A 27,303-nucleotide genomic window follows, 5' to 3' on the forward strand; every position below is an offset into this window, starting at 1 on the left:
GAAGGTATTTACCAAGATGAAACAGTGGGACCAAACCTGAAACTATATGGTTAGGAAGTCAAGTTGATAGACATATTTTCATACCAAATCTACTTCCAAGAGTCTTCTATAGTAGAAGACACCTTCTCAAGGTGTCATCCTGTGGGACTGAACCCATAATCACATGGTTCTCTCTCTCTTTCAAATGAATATCATCATTACTATTGATTTGCTCAACCCAAATTACAGTCACTTGTTTAATTAACTTCAAAAGTCAAAGGGTAACAAAGTCCATATTATTTTACTATTATACTTTTGGCAATATTGTATAACTCTGGTTGTCATGAAAGACTGCTAGATATTATAAGCATTAATTGTGATTAAGAGGGTTTTGATTGTAGTTCATGCTTAGAGAGTATATTACTTCCTTGGTATATATATATATAGTTATATAGTAGCTATGAATGACACATGTATATAAAAGATAAAGTGGAAAATTACAGTGTCTGTGTAGGAGTGTGTGTACCAAGAAGTAATACCAAGTAAGTCATTAATGTACAAAAAAAAAAGAGTGTGGGAGACTTAATCAAAAATGTTGAAGTAAGTCAGAGTTGATAGAAATATTATTGAAAGTCCTTTGTTACACATGCTGTGTTGGAGTGTTCTGTTTGGCAGAAAACAGAAATAAAACAGAAAAAAAACGAGGAATATTTAACACATAGGCAGAGATGTACTCAAACCACAGTTGATTACTAATGACAAGGGGAACAACAACATAAGACAAGTCTGACGATGATGAAGGAGAGGATTGTTAACAGCTGTTTCCATTATGACTGAGATGCTGGAAGTATGGACAATAGATTGGCAAATGGCAGTCAGAAATGTCATCCTTCTTCATTAAAGATACACTGTCACATCTTTTGATATATTGAGATAGATTCCCATATTGAGAAATGGCTAGTTTTAGAGCTTGCTGTTTGATGTTAATAGAAGCAACACCATCCAGACTATTTGGTTTGTTAGAGTGGAATGTTTCACATTGGTGATTTTATGCATGTACAGGTGAGACAGATGGAGTGAAAAAAGAAATTGAGAGGAATTTTGTTGTGTGTAGTTAGTGTAGAATTGGAAACAAAATGGACAGCAAATGTGATAGTTTAATCTATAGAAATATTACTTACAGAGAAGATTGAAAGTAGAAGGACTGTGTAAAGTTAGGAGAGATGTTCTAAAATATGAACATGACAACTTCACATACCACCTGATGCAAACTTGATAAGTCAAAATTAACAACTACAGCATGTTCAAATGACGCATTATTCTTTTATTTTTTTACTTCTTTCAGTCATTTGACTGCGACCATGCCTAAGCACTACCTTAAAGAGTTTTAGTCAAGCAAATCAACACCAGGTCTTAGTTTGCTGAACTGTGAAATTACAGGGACATAAACACACCAACACCTGTTGTCAAGGGTGATGGGTGAAACAAACACAGGTACAAAGACACACACACATAGATTTATATTAGGCTGTCAAGAAAGTTCTTGCGGAATTTTTAATTTTGGTTTTAAATGATATATTTTCAAATTAATTTGACTTTATATATCATTTTAAAGCCTGTTTTAATTGTGTTACTCTTTTCCTTTTTGAATAATTAGGCCATTTTTTCTGGAACGTTGAATACAACATGGACAAAAAGCAAATTCGCACAATGTTCTTATTCCTGTTCAAGCTAGGCCAAAAAGCTGCTGAAACAGCTTACAATATCAATGATGCATTTGGCCCAAGAACCACTAATGAACGTACAGCACAATGGTGATTCAAGAAATTTTGTAGTGGTGACGAGAATCTTGAAGATGATAAGCATAGTGGTCAGCCATCAGATGTTGACAACAATCAACTAAGAGCCTTAGTCGAAGCCAATCCACACACAACTGTTCGAGAGCTTGCTTCTGAATTAGACGTAACATATATGACAATTTCCAACCACTTGAAAGAGATTGGGAAGACAAAAATATTTGAGAAATGGGTGCCGCACGAATTGAACGACAACCAAAAAAAAAACACTGTTTAGAAGTGTCGTCTTCCCTTCTTTTACGCAACAAGAATGACCCATTTCTCAACCGGATTGTGATTTGCAATGAAAAGTGGATTCTTTACGACAACCGGTGATGCTCAGTTCAGTGGTTGGACACCGACGAAGCTCCACGGCACTTCCTGAAGCCAAAGTTGCATCAAAAGAAGGTCATGGTGACTGTTTGGTGGTCTGCGGCCAGTCTCATCCATCACAGCTTTTTGGATCCAGGCGAAACCATTACCGCAGAGAAGTACTGTCAGCAAATGGATGAAATGCATAAGAAACTCCAACAACAACAACCAGCATTGGTCAATAGAAAAGAACCAATTCTTCTCCACAACACTCGGCCGCATGTCGCACAACTGACCCTGCAGAAGTTGAACAAATTGGGCTACGAAACTCTGCCTCATCTGCCATACTTACCAGACCTCTTGCCTACCAACTACCACTTTTTCAAGCATCTCGACAACTTCCTGCATGAGAAATGCTTCAAAAATCAAGACAATACCAAACACGCCTTTAACGATTTCCTCGCCACCAGATTTTTATGCTACTGGCATAAATAAACTTGTTCAGCGTTGGCAAAAGTGTGTTGATTCTGATGGTGTTTATTTCAATTAATAAAGTTTTGTATGAGCCAAGATATGTGCATCTGAATTTAAAGGTTAAAAACTGCAAGAACTTTCTTGACAACCTAATACACACACACACACACATATATACAAGGTCCGTAAGATATTTGAGGACAGAGTTATGTTTATAAAAAAACAGATATATAATAACAGATAATAACTTTATTTACCAAAAAATGCTGAGGATAAAAATAAACCTTCTTTTCTATAATCTTTTACAGTAAAGCTACCTTCAGCTTCAACAACTGCTTCTATATGAGCTCTAAATCATCTACAAGCTCGAATCAAGTGGTCCTGGTTCATTTTGGACATTACTCTGACTATGGCAGCTTTCAAAGAATCTTTGGTATTATGGGCGAGTTCATTGACCACTTTCTCAACAATGCTCCACATGTAATAATCCAATGGATTGAGATCTGGGGAATTAGAAGGCCAAATGTTAGGGGTTATGTGATCATGAAAATTTTCAGCCATCCATTCTTGTGTTACTAGAGCTATGTGTGATTGTGTAGAGGCTTACTGAAACACATATGGTCTTCCATTGCATACACTGTCAATTATTTCCAGGACCTCAATGTAGATGGCAGAGTTAATTCTAAGGCCTTGTGGAAAGAAGTAAGGAGGCATCACATGTCCTTCATTGCTGACAACCCCTAAAACCATGACAGTTTCAGGAAATTTTGTATGCATAACACTTGGAACTTGAGAAGGGTCTGCACATAACCATCTGTCATTTCTTCTGTTAATTTTTTCATCTTGGTGAAAGTTTTTCTTGTTTGAGAAAAACTAAATCAAATCTTCGTCTTCTAGATCTGATGTAGTGATTTTCTATGCTTTTTCTGACAAATTGACCTTGCCTCATCATATAAGATTTATATCTGATGTCTTCATGGACAACGTTTCTAACTGTTCCTTCTGACACATGGAGATCTTTTGCAATTGACGTCATGGACTTTCTGGGATTGTACTCAATGGTCTGTTGAACTTACTGGATAAATTCAGGTGTTCTGATGATTTCACAGCATTTAGAATGCTTTTTATGCTTCGATACTCGTGATACGTTTCCATCTTCAATCTCTAGCTCCTTACAAACTTTGCAGGTGAAAGATCTGGCAACTTTTAAAAATCGAGATAATTTCTAAATCGCTATGATCTGCCTTTACAACCACAATAACAGCATGCTTCTTCATTTCTTGAGTAAACTGAGGGTCTGCCATTATCATTTTCTGATGCAAAGATTATACAGAGTTAGCAAAAAAATGCAGCAATGACCCCAAAAAAGGCATGTCCTTAAATACCTTATCCAACCTGTATATACATATATATGATGAGCTTCTTTCAGTTACCACCTACCAAATCCACTCACAGGGCTTTACTTAGCCTGAGGCTATAGTAGAAGACACTTGCCTAAGGTGCCACACAGTGGGACTGAACCCAGAACCATGTGGTAGAGAAGCAAGCTTCTTACTACACAGCCATGCCTGTACCTATTGCTTTATATAAAAAAAAAAAAAAGACAGGATGGTCAAGGCCGAAATACTTTTGTTTATTGATCTACTTGATCAGGGCTGATTTGGAGCTAATTTGATGATTCTGTATAAAAAAAAAAAGAAACAAACATATAAAAAAATACAAACTTTAGGTTGTTCAAAAAAAAAAAAAAATTCCCTATATTGAATTTAAAGGCAATCAGTAGAAAGGGTATAAACACAATGTGAAATGTATTTCTTACACTTTACCACTTGTCTAATGTTTTCACTTTATGTTCAAATTTGTTTTTCCTATTTACACTAAGACAAAAAGAAAACAAAAACATTCATTCTTTCAATAGTGAGGCACAGCAATAGGAAGACAAAACATCCTGGTTTATTGGTTATTGACACATGAACAGTTCAGTCATTTAAAGAAAATGAATTTAATCCCAGGTTATCAAATGTATCTTCTGTGAAATGCAAATAAAGCAGAAAATATGAAGGATAAATAAAACAAAACAAAAAACATAGATCAGATCAGTTAAGCTAAGTACTCTAAATATATGACAACACTTCTAAATAAATGAAATCAGAATTGTTGAAAAATATGAAATTTCAATTTATCTTTCTAAAACAGAAATTGCTGTTTTCCTTTTAAAACATGTATAAGCAGCAACAAAATCAAAGTGTCAGATCTTACAATATTTCTACTTCTCTCACTAAGGACTTCCATCTTAAGGAAGTACCTATCATATGTGTGCAAGTATGAAGATCATTAAGTATAAATCTAATACTGGTATGCAAATCTGGGTGCTTGTATGCCCACATGGCAAGTATATGAACATGTTTTTTTGTGTAAGCATGAGTATATGTGAGCTTATAAATATAACTAAAGAAAAAATAAAATATAAAATACAAAAAGTTAATTAGCAAACTCTGTTTGGGAATATTGTCAATGTAAAAGATTTAAAATGTCCAGAGACAAAAGGATATTAGAGATGAAGCTATTTGTCCTAAAGTGGACAGTTTTTATTTATTCCTATAATCAACAATGACAATGCTTTTAGAAATACAAAACCTAATTGTATTTGAAGTATAAAAACAGACACAGTCTTTCATATTAATTTTCCATCTTAGGAAGATTACTAAACACCAAAAATAGACATAATATCATTAGTATTGAAAACTGCATGACTATCTAGCCACTTACATATATTTAATAAATTACAGACAAAATAAATGCTTTGTTATGTATGTATTTTTTTCAGGATGCAATTCAGCTCAATATACAGCCATAGCATTTTACATTTTATTGTTATTTTGTATTGATTTAAGAAAACTCAAGTTGTACCATTTACAATTTCAAGCACATATTTAAGTGCTCAATCTGCTGAAAATGTGAATTTAGCTTTTGTTTAGTATAGCTCTTTCCTTTTGCTGTGAAGAAATTAAATATTACATACATGACTTCTAGTTTCCACACTTTTCTTGTTCCAGATATGGTTCCTTTCCTTAGTGTCAAAACCTTCAAATTAAATTCACTTATCATCCCTGTTATGTACAAACCTTGTTGTGTAATCCAAAGTCAGGGGATCTATAACAACATTTTCTTTTCAAGTAGTGATTATATTATTATGTCAAATGTATCCTTCTTTTGTCAAGTCAAGTGATTTGATGCAGATTTGAATATTTCCAGCAGGTCAGCAACTACACAGAGGCTCCTTTGCTGGAGCATGCTAACCTGCTTCTGAAGTTGATGGTGCTTAAATCAGTCCTTCTCTTCACTCTTAGTATAATCTTAGTATAAACCCCCACAACTTCATACTTCTACTATAACCCTTTGTTACTTTCATAACTGGGTTCATCAGTTTAGTGCTTCCATAGTTACTTGGTCTATATATGTGCTTAGATTCCAATGAGTTTCACTCGATTTTCATTATTTCAGGGATTGATAAAACAAAGTACCAGCCAGTTTGATGGATGAATACAATTGTTAGATTATAGGATATGCCGTGTACTTTTCTCTCGCTAACACTAAAGATCTCAGATCATTGGTGTTAGCCTTAATCTGTTGCCCAGTTTAATACAATCACCTGGACCTTGGAGACATATGTAGCTTTACAGATATAGCTTTATATGTACTTCTAATTCTCAAAAAGATTATATATATATAGATATAGATAGACAGAGAGGGAGAGAGAGATAGAGAGGCATACATGCTTATATATATATATATATATATATATATATATATATATATATATACATACACACACACACACACAGAGGGTATGATGGATAAATTGTCGCCATTTTATACTTTTAAATTCACGCATGCACTTTGTTTCTTTTGAATTTTGTCGACTAAACAGTATAGTTGGGTCAGGTGGGCACCACCCATGAGAAAAACAGCACCATGACACAATTCATTTACCAGAAATTTGGAAACAACATGCTTGGTATTTGTGCTGGAAGTGATAAAAATCACACTGAGAATGATAAAAATCAAACATCCAGTCAACATCATGATGTTATGCTGCCATTCATCTTCCCACACGGCCTTAGACCCAACATGGGGGCCTACATAAACTGCCTGGAGGATGTATTGCTGACCTGGATCAAGAGGGTGGCTGCTGAAAGATCCTATCTGGCAACAGGACTCTGCACCATTCCACACAAGCAGGAGAACCCAGTCATGGCTGTCAGACAATTTCTGCGACTACATCACCCCTAACATCTTGCCACCCATAACCCCAGACTGCAACCCCATTGATTATTATGTGTGGGACGCAGTTGAGTGAGAGGCCAACAAAACTCCTTTTGAAGGCAACAATTATGACAGTACTCACCAACTTAAAAAAGGAGACTGTCCAGAAGAGTTGCAGGTGATTCCAAAGTTGTCTGGAAGCCATGGTCGAAGCCAATGTTAATTTTATTGAATAAATTTACTCTTTGGTATTTGAAGATATTTTTATGTAATTTTGGTAAACATATCTGTTAAAATGAGATGTCAGTATTATTTTTAATTTTGCCTAATTTAGACGACAGTTTATTCACTGCACCCTGTATGTATGTATGTATGTGTGTGTGTGTGTGTGTGTATTTACAAATCTTTTCAAATATATATATATATATATATATATATATATATATATATATATATATATATATATATATATATTTTTATATATTATATATATCTTTTATATATATATTTTTATCGGATGAATTTGAGTTCGGCCTTTAATTGGAATAATTTCCAAAGCTTTCTAATGTCTTTTCTTCATACTTTACTTTAGAATTTACTTATAAAAATTCGTATAGGTATGAAAACTTGTATAGGAATAATCAGTTTATGATTTAACTTATTAAACACAGTTCAACAAATTCATTCATATTTATGTTATGGAGGAGATTATATGTTAAACTAGATTATAGCTTTTATTTTTCATGTTGCTATACAATTTGTTTCATACAAAAAGACTCAGATATTCATAATAGAAAATCGTAATAGTCATATTTGTACTCGTCGGTAGCAGGTATAAAAGCTAAAAAAGACATTAGAAGTACATATATTTTCTCTTGGTTATCATATTGGATTAATGTATTCATTCTTGCAGTCATGCCTATTTTAATCAAGACTAAAAAATATATAAGTAGGTGCTAACATACGTAATATTAAAAACTGACATTCTCTCTATGAATTCCTATATGTGTGTCTATTTAAAACTCCTTAAAAGAATTATATTACTGAACAGGCTGTATTTGTATGTATGATGAGGAATCCAAAAAAGGATGTGAATGAATTTTCAAATACAAATTTAGTGCTTACTTAACCATCAATTATCCTTTCAACTTAAGAAATATTTAGAAAAATGATGCTTAATAGTATTCAATAATAATTTCAGGTTTATAAGATATATAATTTAAATATTTATTGTAAATAATAGGTCGAATATTCATAGACAAAAATAAGTGTTATATGTTGTAATTAATTATCTTGTCACAGTATTGTTATGTGTTTAAGAAAAATTAGAAATAGATCCTATATGAGTAATAAGGTTTAAATAAAGTGGAAATGAAGTGGATTACTTACGTTATAAACTTATATAATCTGATATAGAGCCAATTACTATATAAGAAAGGTTTCTTTTTTTTGATAGTGTATATAAAAAAAAATTGTTTATATTATTGTTGAGCAAATTTTCATAGAAAGGAAAAGAAAAAGAACTAAAAAAGAGAGCTGTGGAAGTTTGTTGTAGTGTGGGGGAGACAATATTAAATATACTAGGATATTTACGGAAAAATAGGTATACAGAGATTTACATATACGAAAGTAAATAGACTAACACATAAAAATATGTACACTCAAATTCATTTGCATCTACATACAAACACGCATACACTTATGCGCATACGTACCCATACAGCCATATATACATAAACACGCATTTATACATACAGACACACACACACATATATACATACACATACTCACACACACATATATAAATATATAATCCAAGAGAGTTATCTAGGTGACCAAGTCAGTAGATGCTTCAAGAACGTAGTTGTGAGAATAAGAATAGGCTGGGCAAAGTTCAGAGAACTCCTACCACTTTTGGTAACAAAAGGCCTCCCCCTCAGAGTGAAAGGCAGATTGTATAATGCCTGTGTGCAAACAGCCATGCTACAAAGCAGTAAAACATGGGCTGTGACTGCCAAGGACATGCACATGCTTGAAAGAAATGAAGCGAGCATAATTCACTGGATGTACAATGTTAGTGTGCATGCACAATAGAGTGTAACCATCCTGAGAGAAATGTTGGGCATAAGAGGCATCAAATGTAGTGTTCAAGAGAGACTACTGTGCTGGTATGGTCATGTGAGGCATATGGATGTGGACAGTTGTGTGAAGAAGTGCCATATCTCTAACAGTGGAAGAAACCTGAAGAAAACCCAGGAAGACATGGGACACAGTGGTGAAGCATGATCTTCAAATGTCAGGCCTCGCAGACACAATGGCAAATGACCGAAACATTTTGCAATATGCCATGCATGAGATGACCCATCAAGCCAACTAGTTGTGGCTGATGCCCGTGTTGCATAACTGGCACCTGTGCCAGTGACATATAAAAAGCACCCACTACTCTCTCGAAGTGGTTGGCATTAGGAAGGGCATCTAGTCATACAAACCATACCAAATCAGACTTGAGTCTGGTGCAGCTCACCAGCTTGCCAGTTTTTATTTAAACTGTCCAGTCCATGCCAGCATAGAAAACGGACTTAAATGATGATGTTGTTAACTAGTATTGTGAGTATTTTTTCCATACACAAGGATGGATGGAGCCAGTCCCAGTGTTTTGCATCTGAAAGGAAGAGATTAAGAGAATTGGTGCAGTCATTTCAGAGGTTTCCACCTGCTTACCTTCTCTACAGCTTTGTGTTCACAATTCCTTGCAGAATTTTAATCAGTCATTCATCCCCTGCAAAATTTCACTTAAAAACCACCCTGTCCACAATGTAAAGTGGTTGGCATTTGGAGGGGCATCCAGCTGTAAAAACTACACCAAAACTGACTTCACCTGAGTGCTATGTAAAAAGCACTTAGCCCACTCTACAAAATGGTTGGTGTTAGGAAGGGCATCCAGCTGTAAAAACCATGCCAAAACAGACTCAGAAGCATGGTGCAGGCTCCCACCTGACCAGCTCCTGTCAAACTATCCAACCCATGCCAGCATGGAAGGAGGATGTTAAATGATGATGACGATGAACTTGGTTGGGTCGTTACTTGAACTGTTACTGTTTAGCCTGCAGTCTAGGGCAGGTGACTATAAAGTAGTTGTTTCAGAGAACTAGATAGAGGGAGTAAGGTAGTGCTGATGCTTATGGTAGTAGTGGTCACTACCAAACTGAAACAAGAGACATCATTGAGTAATGGCAAATTGTACTTGTCAAGATAGGTAATAGAAGCAGGAGCAACCATTCCTGCATTGTTTTCACATTGCTTCAACATAGAGTGCAATTTGTACTTAAGAGAAGGATCTTAATCATTTAGCGTTTAAACGGGCCATATCTGGCCCAAATATTCTACCCGTTTTATGTTCAAACTGGTCAGATCTGTCTTCTCACATGTATCATACATGTATGATACTAAAACTAAACAATTACATCATGATCTTGAAGTTACAAGATAATGCATGATTAATTCAAAACAATAGGAATAAATAAGCATTACATTTGACAGAGAAATCTGAATGTTAAAGGGTAAATAATAATAGTGTAAGAGATAATGATAATTTGCTTACCTGAAACATGGCAGTCACTTTATTGTGGCTTCCCTGAGAAAATAATGCCATGTACAGGAGTGCCATTGCTGATATTGTTAAATTAATATTTAGTTGAAATAATTGTTAGAAAGCTGAAGGTGGTTTCTTGTTGTCAAGAAAGGTGGTTCAGTAGTTTCTTGCTGAACAACCTGCACAAATGATTTGTTTGTAGTGATCAAATGTTTGTACTGTACAATTAGCTCTACTCCCTCCATTAAATTGATGTTGCCAGAACATGTGCATGGTGTACCACATGTCAGGTGTCAAAGTCATTGCAGAGCAACATGAGATGAAGTGTTTTGCTCAAGAACACGATGCATCATCCAGCCCAGAAACTGAAACCACAATCTCACCATTGTGAGTGCAACACCCTAACCACTAAGCCACACATCCTCACTAGATAGATACATATATCTTTTATTTATTTCATCTGTTAGAGTGTGACCAAGCTGGAGCACTGCTTTGCAGAATTTTTTTAGTTGAATGAATTGATTGCAGTACTAATTTTTTAAAGCCTGGTACTTATGACACACACACACACACATATATATATATATATATATATATATATATATATATATATATATATATATACACAATGGGCTTCTTTCAGTTTCCATCTACCAAATCTACTCACAAGGCTTTGGTCAGCTCGAGGCTATAGTAGAAAACACTTGTCCAAGGTACCACACAGTGAGACCGAACCTGGAACTATGTGGTTGGGAAGCAAACTTCTAAACCACACAGCCATGCCAGTGCATATATAAAGAAAGAGAGAAGGGAATAAAGAAAGGGAGGATACCATTCTAGTGATGAATTGTGTTTGCAGATTGTTCCAGAAAATCATCAGTTGTCCATGTTGGATGATTTGACCAGAGCTGGCAAGCTACACCAGACTCATCTGATTTGGCATGGTTTGTACAGCTGGATGCCCTTCCACAAACAGGCTTCTTTCAGTTTCCATCAACCATGTCCAATAAGATTTGGTTAACCCAAAGCTATAGTAAAAGACAATGGCCCAAGGTACAAGTGTGACAGTGAACCCAAAACTATGTAGTTGTGATACACACTTCTTAACCATACACTATGCCTATGTATATATACACCCCGCACACATATATATACTAGAGAGAGAGAAAGAGGTGGGGTAAAATTTATCGATATGAAGTTTGTTGTTATATGATACTGTGAATATTTTTCCATACACATGAATAGACAGAATGAAAGGCTGGTTAAACTAAGATATTTGCTACAAAAAGGTTAAAACAGTTGACTAATATTAGTTAAAAAAACTGGTGTGCAAATCAGTTGTAGCTTGGCCCCATGTCAGACCTGATTAAGCAGACCTGTGATGAAGGATACTCCAGTCATTTTCTTTTCTCAAGTATTTTTATCCAATTTGCCATTTCAATAAATAAGATTTCTTCCAAAACATTCTTATTAACATGTCAGTGAAATATAATTATTTTCTCATTTAGAATCTGCTACATACCTATAGTCATAGAGAAATTTCATATAACTGTATGAATATTCTTAAAGATTGCTGATATCTCTATGAAGTTACGAGTAGTTTTTCCCAATACTCAAGTTCCTTTCAGATGTAACAGTATATAAATAGAAATAATGAAGTAAACAGGTATCCAACATTTAGCTAACTTACTATGATTCAATTACTATTCTCGAATCATGAACTGTCAGGCATCTTCAGTATATAACAAGTTGCTCTCAAAGACAAATAATTTTCATGTTCCAGATTACCTCAGTTAACGCAAGCATTCTCAGCAAACATCAGTTCCGTGTAATATAAGATCGCAATGGTTGAGAGGTCAATGCAAGATGTATTTGGTTTCTTTTTTTAATAATATACTATTTTGCCCTGTGATGGCTTAATATTTGAAAAGTGTATAAATTTGTAAATATTCCAAAAGGACAAAGCACATCTCTGCAGCACAAGACTGTTGACTGTAAACTGACCACTAAAAAGCATCAATAGAATAACACTGGCCCCAAGATTAAACAACTCTGAAAAAGCATGTCCAATAAGTTCACCATCAATTCACTGTTTTTTTTTTCTTCTTCAATAAAATAGTTTTCAACTATTAATGGCGAGTTACTGTGGACATATTTTAACGGTGAACTTTCTTTATAGTGAATTGATGGCAGTGAACTTACCTGTAATCCATAAAAAAGTAGGTGACAGTAATCAACCAAATGTCTATTGAACTATTCAAAGTGTAATGCACTACATACAAGCTATTCCTACTGTAGGATCTTACATATGTGACATATGTTTGAAAAACTTCAATCAAATGAGATATGCAATTAGCAGGCAAAAATCTCTCAAAAGATACTTAAGAATTGAAACAAGGTATTAACTACGATAGCATGAGTTGATTGAAACTTTTGAATATAGACAAAGGTTGGAGTGAATTTGGTTTTTTAAAGTCAACTAATGAAAGCCCCAGATATGTTCTTTAGTATTGTTTTACAGGTTATTGGAACAATGCATCATATATATTTGTTGACATGTTTACACAAATTGTTAGTTTTTCTATTGCTGTTGTTGGGATATATTTAGAGAAAAGAAAAGGTGATGTACTGAATGGCATATGCAAAACATTGTTAACTGAATTTTTTAAGACGACAAGAATCTAGCAACTGTTTACTCTCAAAGTTAATTTACATGCTTTGGATAAGTTCCCATCTTTTTGGTTTCACACAAGGAAGAGATTTCAGCCTATTAGACCATGTCAGCATGGTAAAGCTTTTTCCCTTTTATTTTCTTTGTTTTGTTAGAGTGAGTTGAACATGCATGAGACATCAAATAACAATTTGATAAATGTATTCATTGTTAATTTTTTTTATTGTACATACAAATTGTGGACTGGAAAAAAAAAATTGTCCAAGTAAATTCCTTAAAAGTATTTAGTTTGGTCCTATTGCATTTTGAGTTCAATTCCTGCCAAAATTGCTTTCATCCTTCCAGTCTTGTTAAGAACTACTACACTGATGTGGACTTGAATAAGGGAACTAATATTTTTTTCCATCATGGGACAGATTAAGTGGTAATTGGTCTACTTAGTGTTTATAAAATACCTGACAGTTACTGGGATCAATTCAATCTCCTATAAATCTGTATATCTCTATCAGAATAAGAAAGTATTACTGCAAATAAATTTATAAACAATAGCTAGTGAACCTTGGTTTTTGTTTGCTCATAACTAGGAATGAGTTCAAACATCACTGCTTGCTACATATTGCAATATGAAGAGAAAGAAGGTAATAAGAAAACAGATGATAGTTACTAAAGCCAAGTGATTCGGCAACAGTAGCCAGCACAGCAAAAGTGTTGCTCAGACTCGCTCTGGATTTTAAAAAGTATGTTTTTCACTACTTAAAGAAAGTTCACTGATATTATATTTAATCTAATTTTCCCCCTTTATACATTTGCTGAGAGTGTACAAGATCAAGCCAACCAAAATAAACAGCTGAGAGGTTGACAGTTCACATCCTGTTTGTGGCCTAAGAATAAAAACACTAACACTCAATGGTCTGCTGTACTTAAAGATCACAGGAAGAGAACAATATGTTGTTTGCAGACTATACTATCAAACTGACAAATGGTTCAATGGCTTGCAATGCAGACTTCACAAACATTTATTACACACAAACACACACTTATATTAAAAATTCTAATCCCATGACAAAATTTCTGTATTTTCCTCCATGAGTGCCAGTTAAAGGTTTATTCTGCCAAAATTTGTCTCAGCCAGTGGTTCTCAACCATGTTTTTTACCTATGGACCCCTTTGATTATTATTTTACCCTTGTAGCTATTTGATGTGCAAAAACTAGTTTTATAGATACTTCTTTCAAAATTCCAATTTTGTTTTTCATACATTAGGTTGAACTAGGCAAAATATTAGAGAAAGAAATCCACTTATTGCAATAAATACATCTAAAGCAAAATATTTTAATGATCCTTTAAAATACTATAGTGGTTCCCCAATTTGCTATTTTGCTTGTGGACCCCCAGGGGTCATATAGACCACTGTTGAGAATCACTGGTCTAAGCCTGGCTAGTTTCTATTGCAAAAATAGAGTTTTTTTCATAAGTGAGAAATCAAAACAAAAACATACATTAAGTTTAATGAATGCTATCTGTTAACTACATGAACTCGAATATCATGCATATATCTACCCGTTTTAACCTATACTAGATGCTAAGCCACGTCTTACAATATTCTTGTTTAAATATATTGAATAGCAACTCCTTTCACAGTTAATTAGTTTCCAAGATTTTAAAGATGTATAATATTCAGGTTTCTGTTAAAAATATATGCATCAATAGAAATATTTTGCTTCTATTTACTGTTGTCCAATTTAAGATTTAGATCAAAGAGTGTTCCTGTCAGGGCATGTCTTTTTATCCCATTTATTTTTCCTACCATAACGAAAAGATGTATTTAGGGGATTATGGCTACCACTTCCAGCAGGTTAAGCAATCACAGAGCTTCCTTTTAGCATTGAGTGAAATGACAGAAGCAATAAGTTTTGTGGTCTGATATTTAGTTTTACTGAAGACAGCAAGTCATACTTGCTACTGTTAAACATGACTATTCCATCCTTCAAAGAGTATGCAGAGCTACATAAACCAAAGTATTGTGCTTTTTCTTATTTAAGACAGTAGGATATGACACTGACTGTTATTTCTAGCAGGCCAATTGTTCACAAAGAAACAAATCAGAAATTATTTTGTAATTAACATCAGCACTGATGTATTACTAAAGACAACTTTGAATTCACTTGCTTCACATTTCTAGAAAATAAATTTTCTGCAGCATGGAGGCAGGGAAAATAGTTTCTTCTGTAAAACAACTGTCTCAAACCATTAGACACGGACTGAATGAAAAGGACTTGATGCAATTTTTAATGTTTAAGAAAAAACTGCCATTTTAAAAGTTATAGCAATCAATACTGTACAATAATGAAGAGAGCAGATTCACTTAACTGGTGACAGTTTAGTTGGATTTAGGTTTAAACCATAAATTATTAGTGCAAGCTGTACTAAACTAGATATTAGTCTCTTTTTAATAGTCACGAAGCAAAAATCTTATTTTTACTAGGGTAAGTGAAAATAAGCACTATAAAAAACATGAATGTAAATTTCATCATTAAGCTAAATATTAAAGACAAAAAAATATTGAAATGAAATTCTTTTATACCGTTTACTGAGTAGAGTTAAGATTAAAATGCATTCAAATCAAACAATTCAAAGAGCCCATTCCCTAAACCTTGAAATATAATGGGAACAAACATTGCAGAGAAGGAAAACCAGAACAATGTTTCAAGTGACTTCTTGCAATTTGATGTCTCCCCAGGTTAAGTTATATCTTCAATTTTCATCTTTCCTTTGACTCAAGCTAAATGACCTAATATATGTGAGATGAGATAATCTCTGATTATAAAATTTATTACATGTTAGCACAATAAAATATTGATTTATGACAGTGATATAAGGTAGCAAGACTTACTAAAATTCTCAATTTATCTTTCCCATTTGTCAAACAACTAAGCTCAATGTATTGAAATAAATGCTGCTAGTTTCAGCTACGGGACTTGCAGGTTAAATAAAACTTAAACATTATTGAATCTAAGTAGTAATGTTAATTAAATTAAGTCAGCTATTCTGTATAACCATATATATTTTACTGCTTGCAGTTAAGAAATCAAATGTATATATTATAATGTATAAATAAATACACTGAAGATCATTTTGTGCCTAGTTTTCTCAAACAAAATATAGCTCAAATCTATCATTGACAATGTCTCTTGCTGTTGCTTCCCTGCTGCCTCACTACCACAGTCAAGTGTTCTATGATCAAATAAGTTATTTTCTTAGGCTACACTGTTCTATAAACTTTGTAGGGTCAACCACATATCATCTTTTAATGTTTGTTTTCCATGATGTCATGGGTTGGACAACCACACATTAAATACTATAAGTTCAAATGCAATAATTTAGAATTATGTATTCTTTCAAATACTTGTGTATTTATACTGGTACCACATATAAAGTAGACTGTCAATCTAATTTTGAACCATCAACAGTTAATGGAAACATAGCATGTAATGAAAATTTTAAGATTATGAACAAAACTCAGTTTTACTTTTTAAGTATAGTTTTATTTCAGACTCATAGAGTTAATATCTATCAACCAAAGTATAATTTTTTTTATTCAGATATCCAAATTAGATATTGTAAACTACAGACTGAACCAATTTTTAAACCTGAGCATGTCCTACAGCTTAAAATTTTAACAAAATACATATATTTTAAAGAATAACTTTAAAATATAAAGGTATCAAAAACACATAATATCCTGCATTAAACAAACTGCAAACACTATCAACTGAATATATAGAAATTATTTAAAAGAAAACATATTAAGTCTTCCCTATTAGATAAAATTCTTGTCAAACAGAAAATTGTATCCTTGATGAACAGGATTAGGAAAAGATACCTATTACTTTCTATTAGCACATCATTAATGTTGGAGTAAGAAATTGCAGAAAGGAACAATAAATCTGGTGCAAAAGAACAAAAATGTTAATTTGAGGAAAATAAAAAAACTTTACTTATAGTAAATTTAACTGGTTATTACATTTTTTATCCACAGGAATTAAAGTTTCATGTCTACAATGTATACCTACGTTTTTGCTTCTCAAACATGCACTTTTTATCACGTCATTAATTCTATCCTACTTAATTCTTTATGAAAAATGCTCATAAAATTTTCATTAGCTTACAATTTTTATTAATCCTATTACATGAAGGAATAAGTACAGCACATTTCATATTTTTACAGTCCTAAGTCATAGCAATTATATTTTGCTTTGAGAAACTAAGAAAAGTGAATAAGAAAGATTATAGCAAGAGATAAAACATTTTGAAATAAAGATTTGTACCAAAAATATTAAACATTTTGAAAGCAATTCTTTCTATTTTCCCTGTTTCAAACTTTCATAATAAATTTAGATATGCACAATTGTAATATACATTTTTTTTTTAAATAAAATATTTTTTATAAATGATAAGTAACTTTAGAATATACTTCATATGCTTTACTTTTAGAAAAAGGTGTCAAACCATTACAGGTAACATACCTATATGGTACATCTAACAGATAAGTGAAATAAAGCAATGTAGAGAAATAAAGTGTTCCTCCAGAAACTAAAAAGAACACTTGCAGTGGATTTGAATTCTTGATCTATGGTGAGGATTCAAAATCTTACCATCTTGACCATTTTGATTCAATAAGATGCATTTTATAGCAAAATAAGTGGTATAGCTCAATTAAAATAAAGTCAACTAAACACCAACTATTTAGTTCAATTTCATTTAAGTAAATTGACCATAAAACTAGAATTTTATTTATAATCAATCATCTTTTCATTTTGATGATTATGAAAGGAATTTTAGTTTTTCATAGGTTAAAATGAAAGTAAAAACTGAATAGAAGAAATATGCAAAGCTAATCCAACAACAAAATGAAATCGGTGATATTTTGAAAAATTAACCGAAAATAATTTAAATTTATTTATTTTCATTCAGAGAAAAAAAAAAGACAACTAATAAAAAGTCAAATGGGCTTCATTTCTGCAAAATATTACAACCACACCACAATATTTTCACAGTTCTGTATATCTTGATTATATTAAAATATACATTAGAACTTAAAATATGAAGTTTCAAAATAAGCTTAATTACCAAATCAAACAATTTCAATATTGCATCCTGTTCAATTTCAACAAAATGCTTGTACAACCTGCATTAAGCTATTCTCAGAATTGACTTTCCTTTTCCTATTACTGACATAGATATTAAGAAACAAAACATAGGGTCTGCATAGTTTTGAGTAGAACAAAGTTAGTTGTAAGGATTTATTACAAAACTCTTATCAAGTTATCGGCTATTTTCTGAAAATCCACTTGAAACTGCTTTAGTATCTTTAATATAGTAAAAGAATTAATATATAGTGCAAAAAAGAAAAAAAATGGTGGCTGTTAGCTGAACAGATAGAAGATTGTATACATTGTTAGTTTGAATGAGAGAATCTCTGAAAATAACAAGTAGAAAGTGTAGTAGTAATAGGAAATAAACTCATCAACAGGTTCAACTACGAATTCTTCATAATATGAGCAGTTGATGAAAGTGGAAGAAAGGATACATTTTCTGTTACATGGAAAATGTTTTATAACAATAGAACATAAGCAAGTGAAGCAAATTCTAAACATTTGATAAGACTTTCAAAAGATGGCTTAACAAAATTATAAACTACTTCAATACAACATTACCTAGATTTCAACATAAAAGTCATCCATTTGTGACTTTTTGTATTTACAATTAACATAGAACTCTTAAAGTACTTAATTTTTCATCTACTTTTTTTTTTTTACATAAATACTCTAAATTTCATAAACTGCATACAGTTTGTAGCTGTATGTAGAAACGAAAAATAAAAACTAATCGTCCTGCTTCATATAAATACTTTCATTCAGACTTACAACATAAAAATTTGCAAACAAAAAGCCAGTGATGTTGTAGCTAACACCACACTCAGTTTGCACATACAAAAATTGTTCAGTTATCATGAGGTCTATCACATTTGATAAAAAAAAAAAAGTTTAAAAGCAGTGAATATTTTGCAAATACCTTTAATGGATATTCTTTATAGAAATTTTCAATTTCTTTTCACTTTGGTTATTTTTAATGATTAAAAATTTATTTTCTTTCAATAAGACCAGCTTTTTAATCTACTTCCATTTTCTCATCTGTTTTCTGAGTTTGTTCTGTCTTTTCTGGCTTTGTTTCCATGCCCTCAGTAACTGATTCTTCTGAAGTAGTGGTCTCTTCTTTAGGTGGAGGGGGTGCTGCTTCCACTTTGGGCTTTGGTTTATTCAGGATAGGATAACATGCAGACTCTAATGATCGCTTCTGAACAATAATTTGCGATACAGTAACAATAGGATCTTCATAAAGTTGAAGTTGGTTTTGCAAATTTTGATGGTGATCAAACCAGCTACGTTTTTCTTTCACTTCCTTCACAATAATTTCTATTTCTGACTCTTCTAGATGGTTATACTTTTCATCTTTTTGTTGATATAAATCTACAGCTTTATCCAAACTTTGCAGTAAGCTTCCTAACTCATTAAATGCTAATGGTCGCTCTTGACTTTCATGATAGCGATTAAGAATAGGCTGTCCAAATTCTTTCAATTTAGCTAATTTATCAATATATACTTGTTTTTTCTGATCTTCTCCCTCTTCATAAAGCCAATTCTCAGTTGCATCTAGCATTTCACTTAACTGACTACGTTGCTCTTCTTTAATAAACTTCTCTAAGGGACCATAGATTTTATCTCTGATTTCATACACATACTCCTCCACAGCATTTTTTGCATCAGCTCTCTCATTTTCTAGTTTGTCTTGTGCTTTCATCTGGTTTTCTTTCTCAATGTAAGCATTTAATTCCTCTTTTGATAATTGAGGTACATTTGCTTCTATAGGTAAGTCTATCAGTTTCACTTTTTTGGACTTTTTATTTGCTTGTTCTTTAATTTCTTCATTAGCCGAATCAGATTTTAAATTGCCATTTTCAATTGGTACATCTTTATTATTATTATCAGTGTTCATTTCTTCTTCTTGATCCATTTTTGATGACTGCTCTGTCTCTGCTTCATTTTTGTTATTAGAGTTGGACATTTCTTCATTTGACTCTTCATTTTTTTTACCTTTCTTATCAACTTCCATCTCTATAGTTTCATCAGCAGTAATTTTCTCAACTAAAGAAGCCGAAGCAACAGTGAATATACCATGGATATTAACTCTTAATTTGATTTTCAATTTAGATTTCTCACCATTAGCCTGTGGGACAACATCTTTAATTTTAAATGAGCCTATGAATTTGTGGGAATCAGAGACTTGGTCTGTTGGTGAATAATAGCTATTTATTTGGAATGGTTCCTTGCGGTAGAAACTCAGCATCTTTGAAAATGGTATGGGATGAAACTTTGGAAAAATTTCATGCTTTGATTCATCATCTTTAGTGTCACATGATACTGTGATACCATAGGGTTGGCAATCTAAAATAGTAAAATCTCTAACAAGGAATGTAGGTGACAAAATGGCACATTGTAATGCACATCCTCTTGCTACAACTTCATCAGCATTCATAGTCGTGCTCGGTTCAATGCCAAATACTGATTTCACCAACTTTTTTATGGAATGAATACGTGATGCACCACCAACAATTTCAACAGAGTGCAAATCTGATGGTTTGAGATCACAATTAGTCAGCAGTGCCTTAAAGGTGTTTTCTACCACATGTAAAAGCGGGCCACACATCTCTTCAAAAGTTGGACGATCAAGTTTACCAGAAACATCTTTATCATCCATAAAACATTCAAGATTGAATGGTGATGGTTTGATGTTTACACTCAATTGCTTTTTTAACTTCTCACATTCATGTGTTAGGCGAATCAGAGCTTTTTTGTTTGTACTGGCATCAACTTTGTACTGTTTTTTAAATTCTGAAACAAAATGATCCACAATTATACCGTCAAAATCACGGCCTCCAACATCTCCTTTTGAAATGCCTAACATTTTAAGTTTTCCCTTATTAAAAGCACAAGCTGAAACTTGTAAATGTGCATAGCCCATATCCACAAAAACTACAACACGCCTACTTTCAGTTTCTTCAGGTAGATCTTGCTTATAGATTCCATATGCTAAAGCTGTGGCAGTTGTATCATTCATAATACGTAGACAATTCAAGTTAACTGTCTGACATGCATCTAACATGGCTCTTCTTTGCATATCCGTATATGTTGCTGGAACAGATACAACACAATCAACAACTTTGGCTTTCAAGGCTACTTCTGCAGTTTCTTTTAGTTTCATCAACATCATAGCTGTGATTTGCAAAGGAGTATATTGGTTAGTTTCTCGTCTGTACTGAACTTCTATAAGTGCCTGACCTTTATTTTCAATGATCTTATAGGGAACTCTTTCTTGTACTACTTTCACTTGTTCATCAGAAAAAGGTCTTCCAAGTAATTCCTTGTAAGAATAGATTGTATTCCTAAAATTTGTGATACACTGATTCTTAGCAGAATTCCCCATTGCTCGAACATTTTCTCCAAAGGACACATAATTTGGTGTACACCGATCACTGTAATCATTGTCTATAGTCTCAATGCCCCCAGTCCTGGCTACAGCAATGTAGCAGGATTGAGTTCCAAAATCAATTCCCACAACAGACATAACTGAAAGAAAAAATAAATACACAATATTATGTTATGCAATTATATATTTTAAAATGCCTATTCTTTTTTAAAAACTTAAATTTTAAAGTAGATTATTTTGATAAAACTGTAATTTCAAGTTAGTATACTTTCATGATTTTGCATTAATTTAGAAATGCTGAAATTTAACTCAGGAACAAATTAAACACAATGAAGAAATTTGGGCATTAAAATTGCTCGTTCACAGACTATTTGAAACTATGAAAATCAATAGAAAGTGAATATTTCGGTATTCGATGGGAAGTAAATATTAACCCCATGATACAAGTACGTAGTAGTGCAACAAATTTTACAAACCTCTAAAATCTTATAATAAAACAGAGAATTGTAATAGAATGACAAGTAAATAAAGTATACAGTAATCTTACACTACATTTCAAATCTAAAACCACCAAACGTGTCGCATAATCGACTTTTAACACCTACTCTTCTTACCCTTCAGAAATAATGCTTAAAAGATACAGTAAAATAGAAAGCATATGTGACATGTGCAGCCATCACCTTCTTGTAATAAGTGACAAATATTAACAGATCGCTGCACTGCTTCTGTCATTTGCGATCAACAGTTGACAGTCAGAATTTAAAAAATTATGAACTGTTTCTATTATAGACTAATGATTTAAAACAATGAAATATCGATGTAATTTTAATATTAAACCAGTATGCCAGAATATTCTGGAAACATCATTAGCGAAAACAAGTCATTAGAACATTCCAGAATGGCTCCAGCCCCCCCCCCCCCTTCCAAGGAGAAAGAGAAGAATCAAAACAATGACAGAAGATTTTCCTAATTTATCGTATTCTTTTACATGACTGACTATACTAAGAAGCGTGATTAGTTTCACTAGATTAACGATCATAAGGGTCGCAAGGTACAGATTACGTCTATTATTTTCAGATCAGGTGAATGTTTTAAGTCGAATTTATTATTATAAAAAAGGAAAAAAACGAATACTGCTAACATTATAAATACGATTAATAATTTTAGAAGGGGTTTTCCTAGTGAACATTAAAATGGACGGATGAAGATGATAGGTTAGCCATGAAGACAGCAGTTTTAGTGACAGGTTAACACTTCGTAGTTTCCAGTGTTACAAATTGTCTCCGATTACACGATTCTGAGAGACAAGCGAGATCTGACGCAAAAATAAAATGACAAGAATTCATTGACGATGTCCGAAATCTTGCTCATAAAGGTATAGACATTACGGATAAAGATAGGATAGCTTTCAACAGCCAGGTTAGGGAAGAGATTTGCCGATATCAGAGTTGGAATTTAGGAATTTCAAAAACAAATTGCGATATCATGTGTAATTTTTGCGAAGGGGATAATAATGCCAACGGGAAAAAAAGTGAACAATGGAAACTAATAAATCTGATATATGTTTACTATAGGGATGTGTTCTTCCCGACATGCCTTTACGCTAAATGCATAAATTTTAATTATAAATTCAGAAAGACTCACGGAACCATTAGAATTCCTTAGGAGAAAAAAACATTTTTTGAGACAATCAGGAAAATGTACTCGATGCAACATGACCAGCATTATGCAAACAAAGAGCTGAAATCGAAATGAATAATTTAAATTCAACTTTAGAGTGTTTCTCCTTTAAAAAGCTCTGCGGGAGGACAATGTATGTGTATATATGTGTGTATATATATATATATATATATATATATATATATAGTCAATCGCCAATCTAGGAATATAAGTAAACTCACGAGCCTTTTCGACGGCAACTACCGGCATTTTCTACATAAATCTACAGGGATGCAAGAACACATCTCAATACTTAACAAAAACGATAATTTAAAAAAGAAAATGAAACAAATCTAAACCCTTTTATTTTAGAAAATTCAACTTGAAGCTATAAGCGTTCTAAGTTTAGTGGATGCTTCGACAAATATACCTGTAATCAAATGATATAACTAAATCCTCGTGGATGTGGACCGCCTCGTAGCCTTTCTTTCGATTTAATTCGCCCGGTCTCTTTCTTTCTTACACTTTCACACGAATTCTCATATAAATAATGGAAATATTGACAATAAACTCTCCAAGATGTTCCTAATACGTCACCTGCGAATGATTTGGGAAAATATCTTATTACGTCAGGAATTTTATGCAAACGACAAAACAACAGCCTTACCTTGTCCGGAATGAGATGGAAATGTCTCGAAAAAAAAATTCTCGATTATACTTCTAAAGAGAAGGCTTTTCATTCGTCGTTACCATTTGTATCAATATGTGTCGAAAGTTTTGATTGGTCAAGAGCTATTTAATAACGACTGCTTCTTCATTATTTTCTTTCAGCCATCTCTTCCCCCTCATGTATCATTTCTGGAAGAACTGGAAAATTCGAGAATATTCGTGAATCGACGATGATTAACCAGGAAACTACTTATATTTCCAGGACATTCTCTATTTGATTACCGCTACCACAAACTTTTTTGTTTGTTTTTTTTTTTAGCTATAATTATTGTTTTAGCACTCTTATTATTTTTAACCAATTATTTCGCTTCTGTTTAATTTGTTTGTAATTTTATAAACTGATCAAATGTTTTCTTGTGCCTCGAACATTAAAATGAAAGTACGATGTTCAATCCTAAGTTTAGCCTAAGAACGATTATTACCTGAAAAATGATTTGTTTTATTATACTGATTGGAATGTGTCAACAACACGTCCAAATTGTGAAATATTTCGATAAACAGACTTAATGAAATTCATCCAAAATAAATTGAACATTTTATTCAAACAAATTTACAACATTTAATATTTTCATTTTCGTTATATCCAGCACAAATGTACCGGTAGAAATATGAAACACCAACAAATTATATCTGAAACTTATTGTATCAAATGTATCCTGTCTAGTAGTCTCTGTATTAGTCGTTCCCAACCATTTCACTACCTACGATCCCCTTTTATTTAAATGGATTTTCCCACAGACCCCAGATTTTTTAAAAGATGTCTACTTATTTTATTAATTTCAAATTTTGGCACAAAGCCAGCAATTTCGAGGAAGGGGTTAGTCGATTACATAGACCCTAGTGCCGAACTGATACTTATTTTATCGATTTCGAAAGGATGAAAGGCAAAGTCGACCTCGGCAGAGTTTGAACTCAGAGCGTAACGACAGATAAAATACCGTTAAGCATTTTGCCCAGCGCGGTAACGATTCTGCCAGCTCGCCGCTTTGCCTTATTTTATTAACTACAAAATTGTTTACTTATTTTAATCTCTCACTAGAAAATTATATGTAACAGTTATTTTATATTTTGCACTACAACCTTTTCAAATTTTGAATACGGCTTACAGATTCCTCCCTCCAGTACTACCTTTGTGTATCCTGAAGTTGCTCTACATCAGTGGCTTCTTAACCAGGGTCCATATGCCCTCTCGGGTGAGGGGAGGGGGCAACGTTAGCCAATAGTAAATTGGGATTCTACTGTAGTATTTTCGTGGTCCATGAAAAAAATTTTGTCTTTGATATATTTATTGCAAGAAACAACTGGGTTTTCTTTCTCGGACGCTTTACATTATTTAATATATTTTCGGTCATGTGGAAAACAATATAAGAATTTTGAAAGAATTGCCTATAGAACTAGTTTTTAAACATCAAATAGTTGGTGAGGGAGTGCATAGTAAAATAGTATTCAAAGGAGTGGCTCTGTGGTTAGAAGGCGCTGAAGTGGCTGTTTGGTAAAGAAACTTGCTTCCCAAATACATAGTTCCAAGTTCAGTCTCATTGCGATAGCTTCGAGTCGACCAAAGCCTTGTGAGTGGATTTGATACGACAGAAGCTGAAAGAAGCCCGTCGTATATATTCTTTTACTTGTTTCAGTCATTTGATTGCGACCATGCTGGAGCTCCAGTCGAACAAATCGATCCGTCATCATCGTTTAACGTCCGCCTTCCATGCTAGCATGGATTGGATCCCCAGGGCTTATTTTATTTTTTTAAAGCCTAGTACTTATTCCATCGGTCTCTCTTACCGAACCGCTCAGTTACGGGGACGTAAACACACCAACACCTGTTGCCAAGCGGTGATGGGGGGGGGGGGCAAACATAGACATAAAGACGCACAAATATATGTATGTGTATATATATATATATATATATATATATACACATGACGGTTTTCTTTCAGTTTCCGTCTACCAAATCTACTCTCAAGGCTTTAGTTGGCCTTAGGCTATAGTAGAAGGCACTTGCCCAAAGTACCACGCAGTGGGACTGAACCTGAAACCATGTGGTTGAGAAGCAAGCTTCTTCCCACGCAGCCAAATACATATATATATATAAATATATTTATACATATTTGTCCTCTACTACTGCTTGACAACCAGTGTTGATATGTTTACGTCTCCATAACTTCATGTTTCAACAAGAGACCAATAGAATAAGTACCAGGCTTTAAAAAAGATAAGTATTGGGATTGATTCATTCTACAAAAAATACTTCGAGGTAGTGCCCCAACATAGCCACAGACTAATGGCTGAAACAAGTAAAAGAATTTAAGATAAAAGGGATTTATAGGTAAAAAAAATGGTTGAAAACAACTGCTCTAGATGGCTCCATGAGCTGCAAAAAAAGAAAAAGAAATAGCAATTAAGTCTCTTTAAAATTGCATTTTATAGTCTTTGAAAAGATTACGTTAAATACTATGGGCCTAAGTACAGTGTCTGCAGGAAAGATGAGATGATCACAGCTAAAATGATTTTGATTCAGAATGACTTGGGAGTAAATAGCAGCAACAACTTGTGGCACAGCTAGAGTCCATGCAGCCCTTGAGTTTGCTGCTCCCTCCCACACACACACACACCGACAGCAGACTCAAAAGTGCCATCCCCAAAAAAGCATCACAGATTAGATGCCTCCCACACCCGCTCCTCCCAGTTACACTACTGGTAACAACATAAACATTAATTCCCATAAAATGTTTAAAATATTAACTTTGAAATGACATTTTCTGGCTCATGTTCTATCCCATGTTTTCTCTTTTGTCTCTGAATATATTTTCAAGGCAGTGTCCCAGCGTGACTGCAGTCCAATGACAGAAACAAGTAAAAGATGTAACAGTATTTTGGATAGCTTCCATCGTTAATGATTCTTGTACACCAAGAAGAAATTTCTGAATTTTAGAAAGAGTAATATTGTAATTAAGATTAAGCATTATGTTCTGAGTTCAAAACCTATAAAAGAACATGTAAATACATACACATATATACATCTGACTTCAAATTCACATATATATATATATGTGTGTGTGTGTCCCCTCTTGACCCAAGGTAATGTGGTGGTGGAACAATGTGGTTGGGAGGGCTATTAGACAAAAGAAACAGGCTTGGAAGGACTGGAAGAATAGAGGTAGCCGGGAATTGTATCAGACTGCCAAAAGGGAAGCTAGGAGACAGGTTTATTTTGCCAGAGGGGAAGCAGATATGAAA

At 33.4% G+C, this 27,303-nt stretch overlaps 1 protein-coding gene across 2 annotated transcripts; it reads right to left on the bottom strand.

Annotated features, from left to right (window-relative positions):
* Nucleotides 1-16,651: 16,651 nt before the first annotated feature.
* Nucleotides 16,652-26,919, bottom strand: LOC106872291 (heat shock 70 kDa protein 4L). Of its 2 annotated transcripts, none has more exons than XM_014919228.3 (2): nt 24,002-26,919; nt 16,652-21,815 (listed from the first exon to the last, which is right to left on the bottom strand). In XM_014919228.3, exons 1-2 carry the CDS (start codon nt 24,072-24,074, stop codon nt 19,300-19,302), a joined length of 2,589 nt encoding a protein of 862 aa, XP_014774714.1. In that variant the 5' UTR covers nt 24,075-26,919; the 3' UTR covers nt 16,652-19,299. The 2 variants fall into 2 exon arrangements, with proteins under 2 accessions (XP_014774714.1, XP_089211616.1); XM_089355490.1 differs by having other exon boundaries at nt 23,765-24,056.
* Nucleotides 26,920-27,303: the final 384 nt, after the last annotated feature.

The sequence above is a fragment of the Octopus bimaculoides genome, chromosome 1, assembly GCF_046866305.1.
Source record: "Octopus bimaculoides isolate indiv1 chromosome 1, ASM4686630v1, whole genome shotgun sequence".
NCBI lineage: Eukaryota > Metazoa > Mollusca > Cephalopoda > Octopoda > Octopodidae > Octopus > Octopus bimaculoides.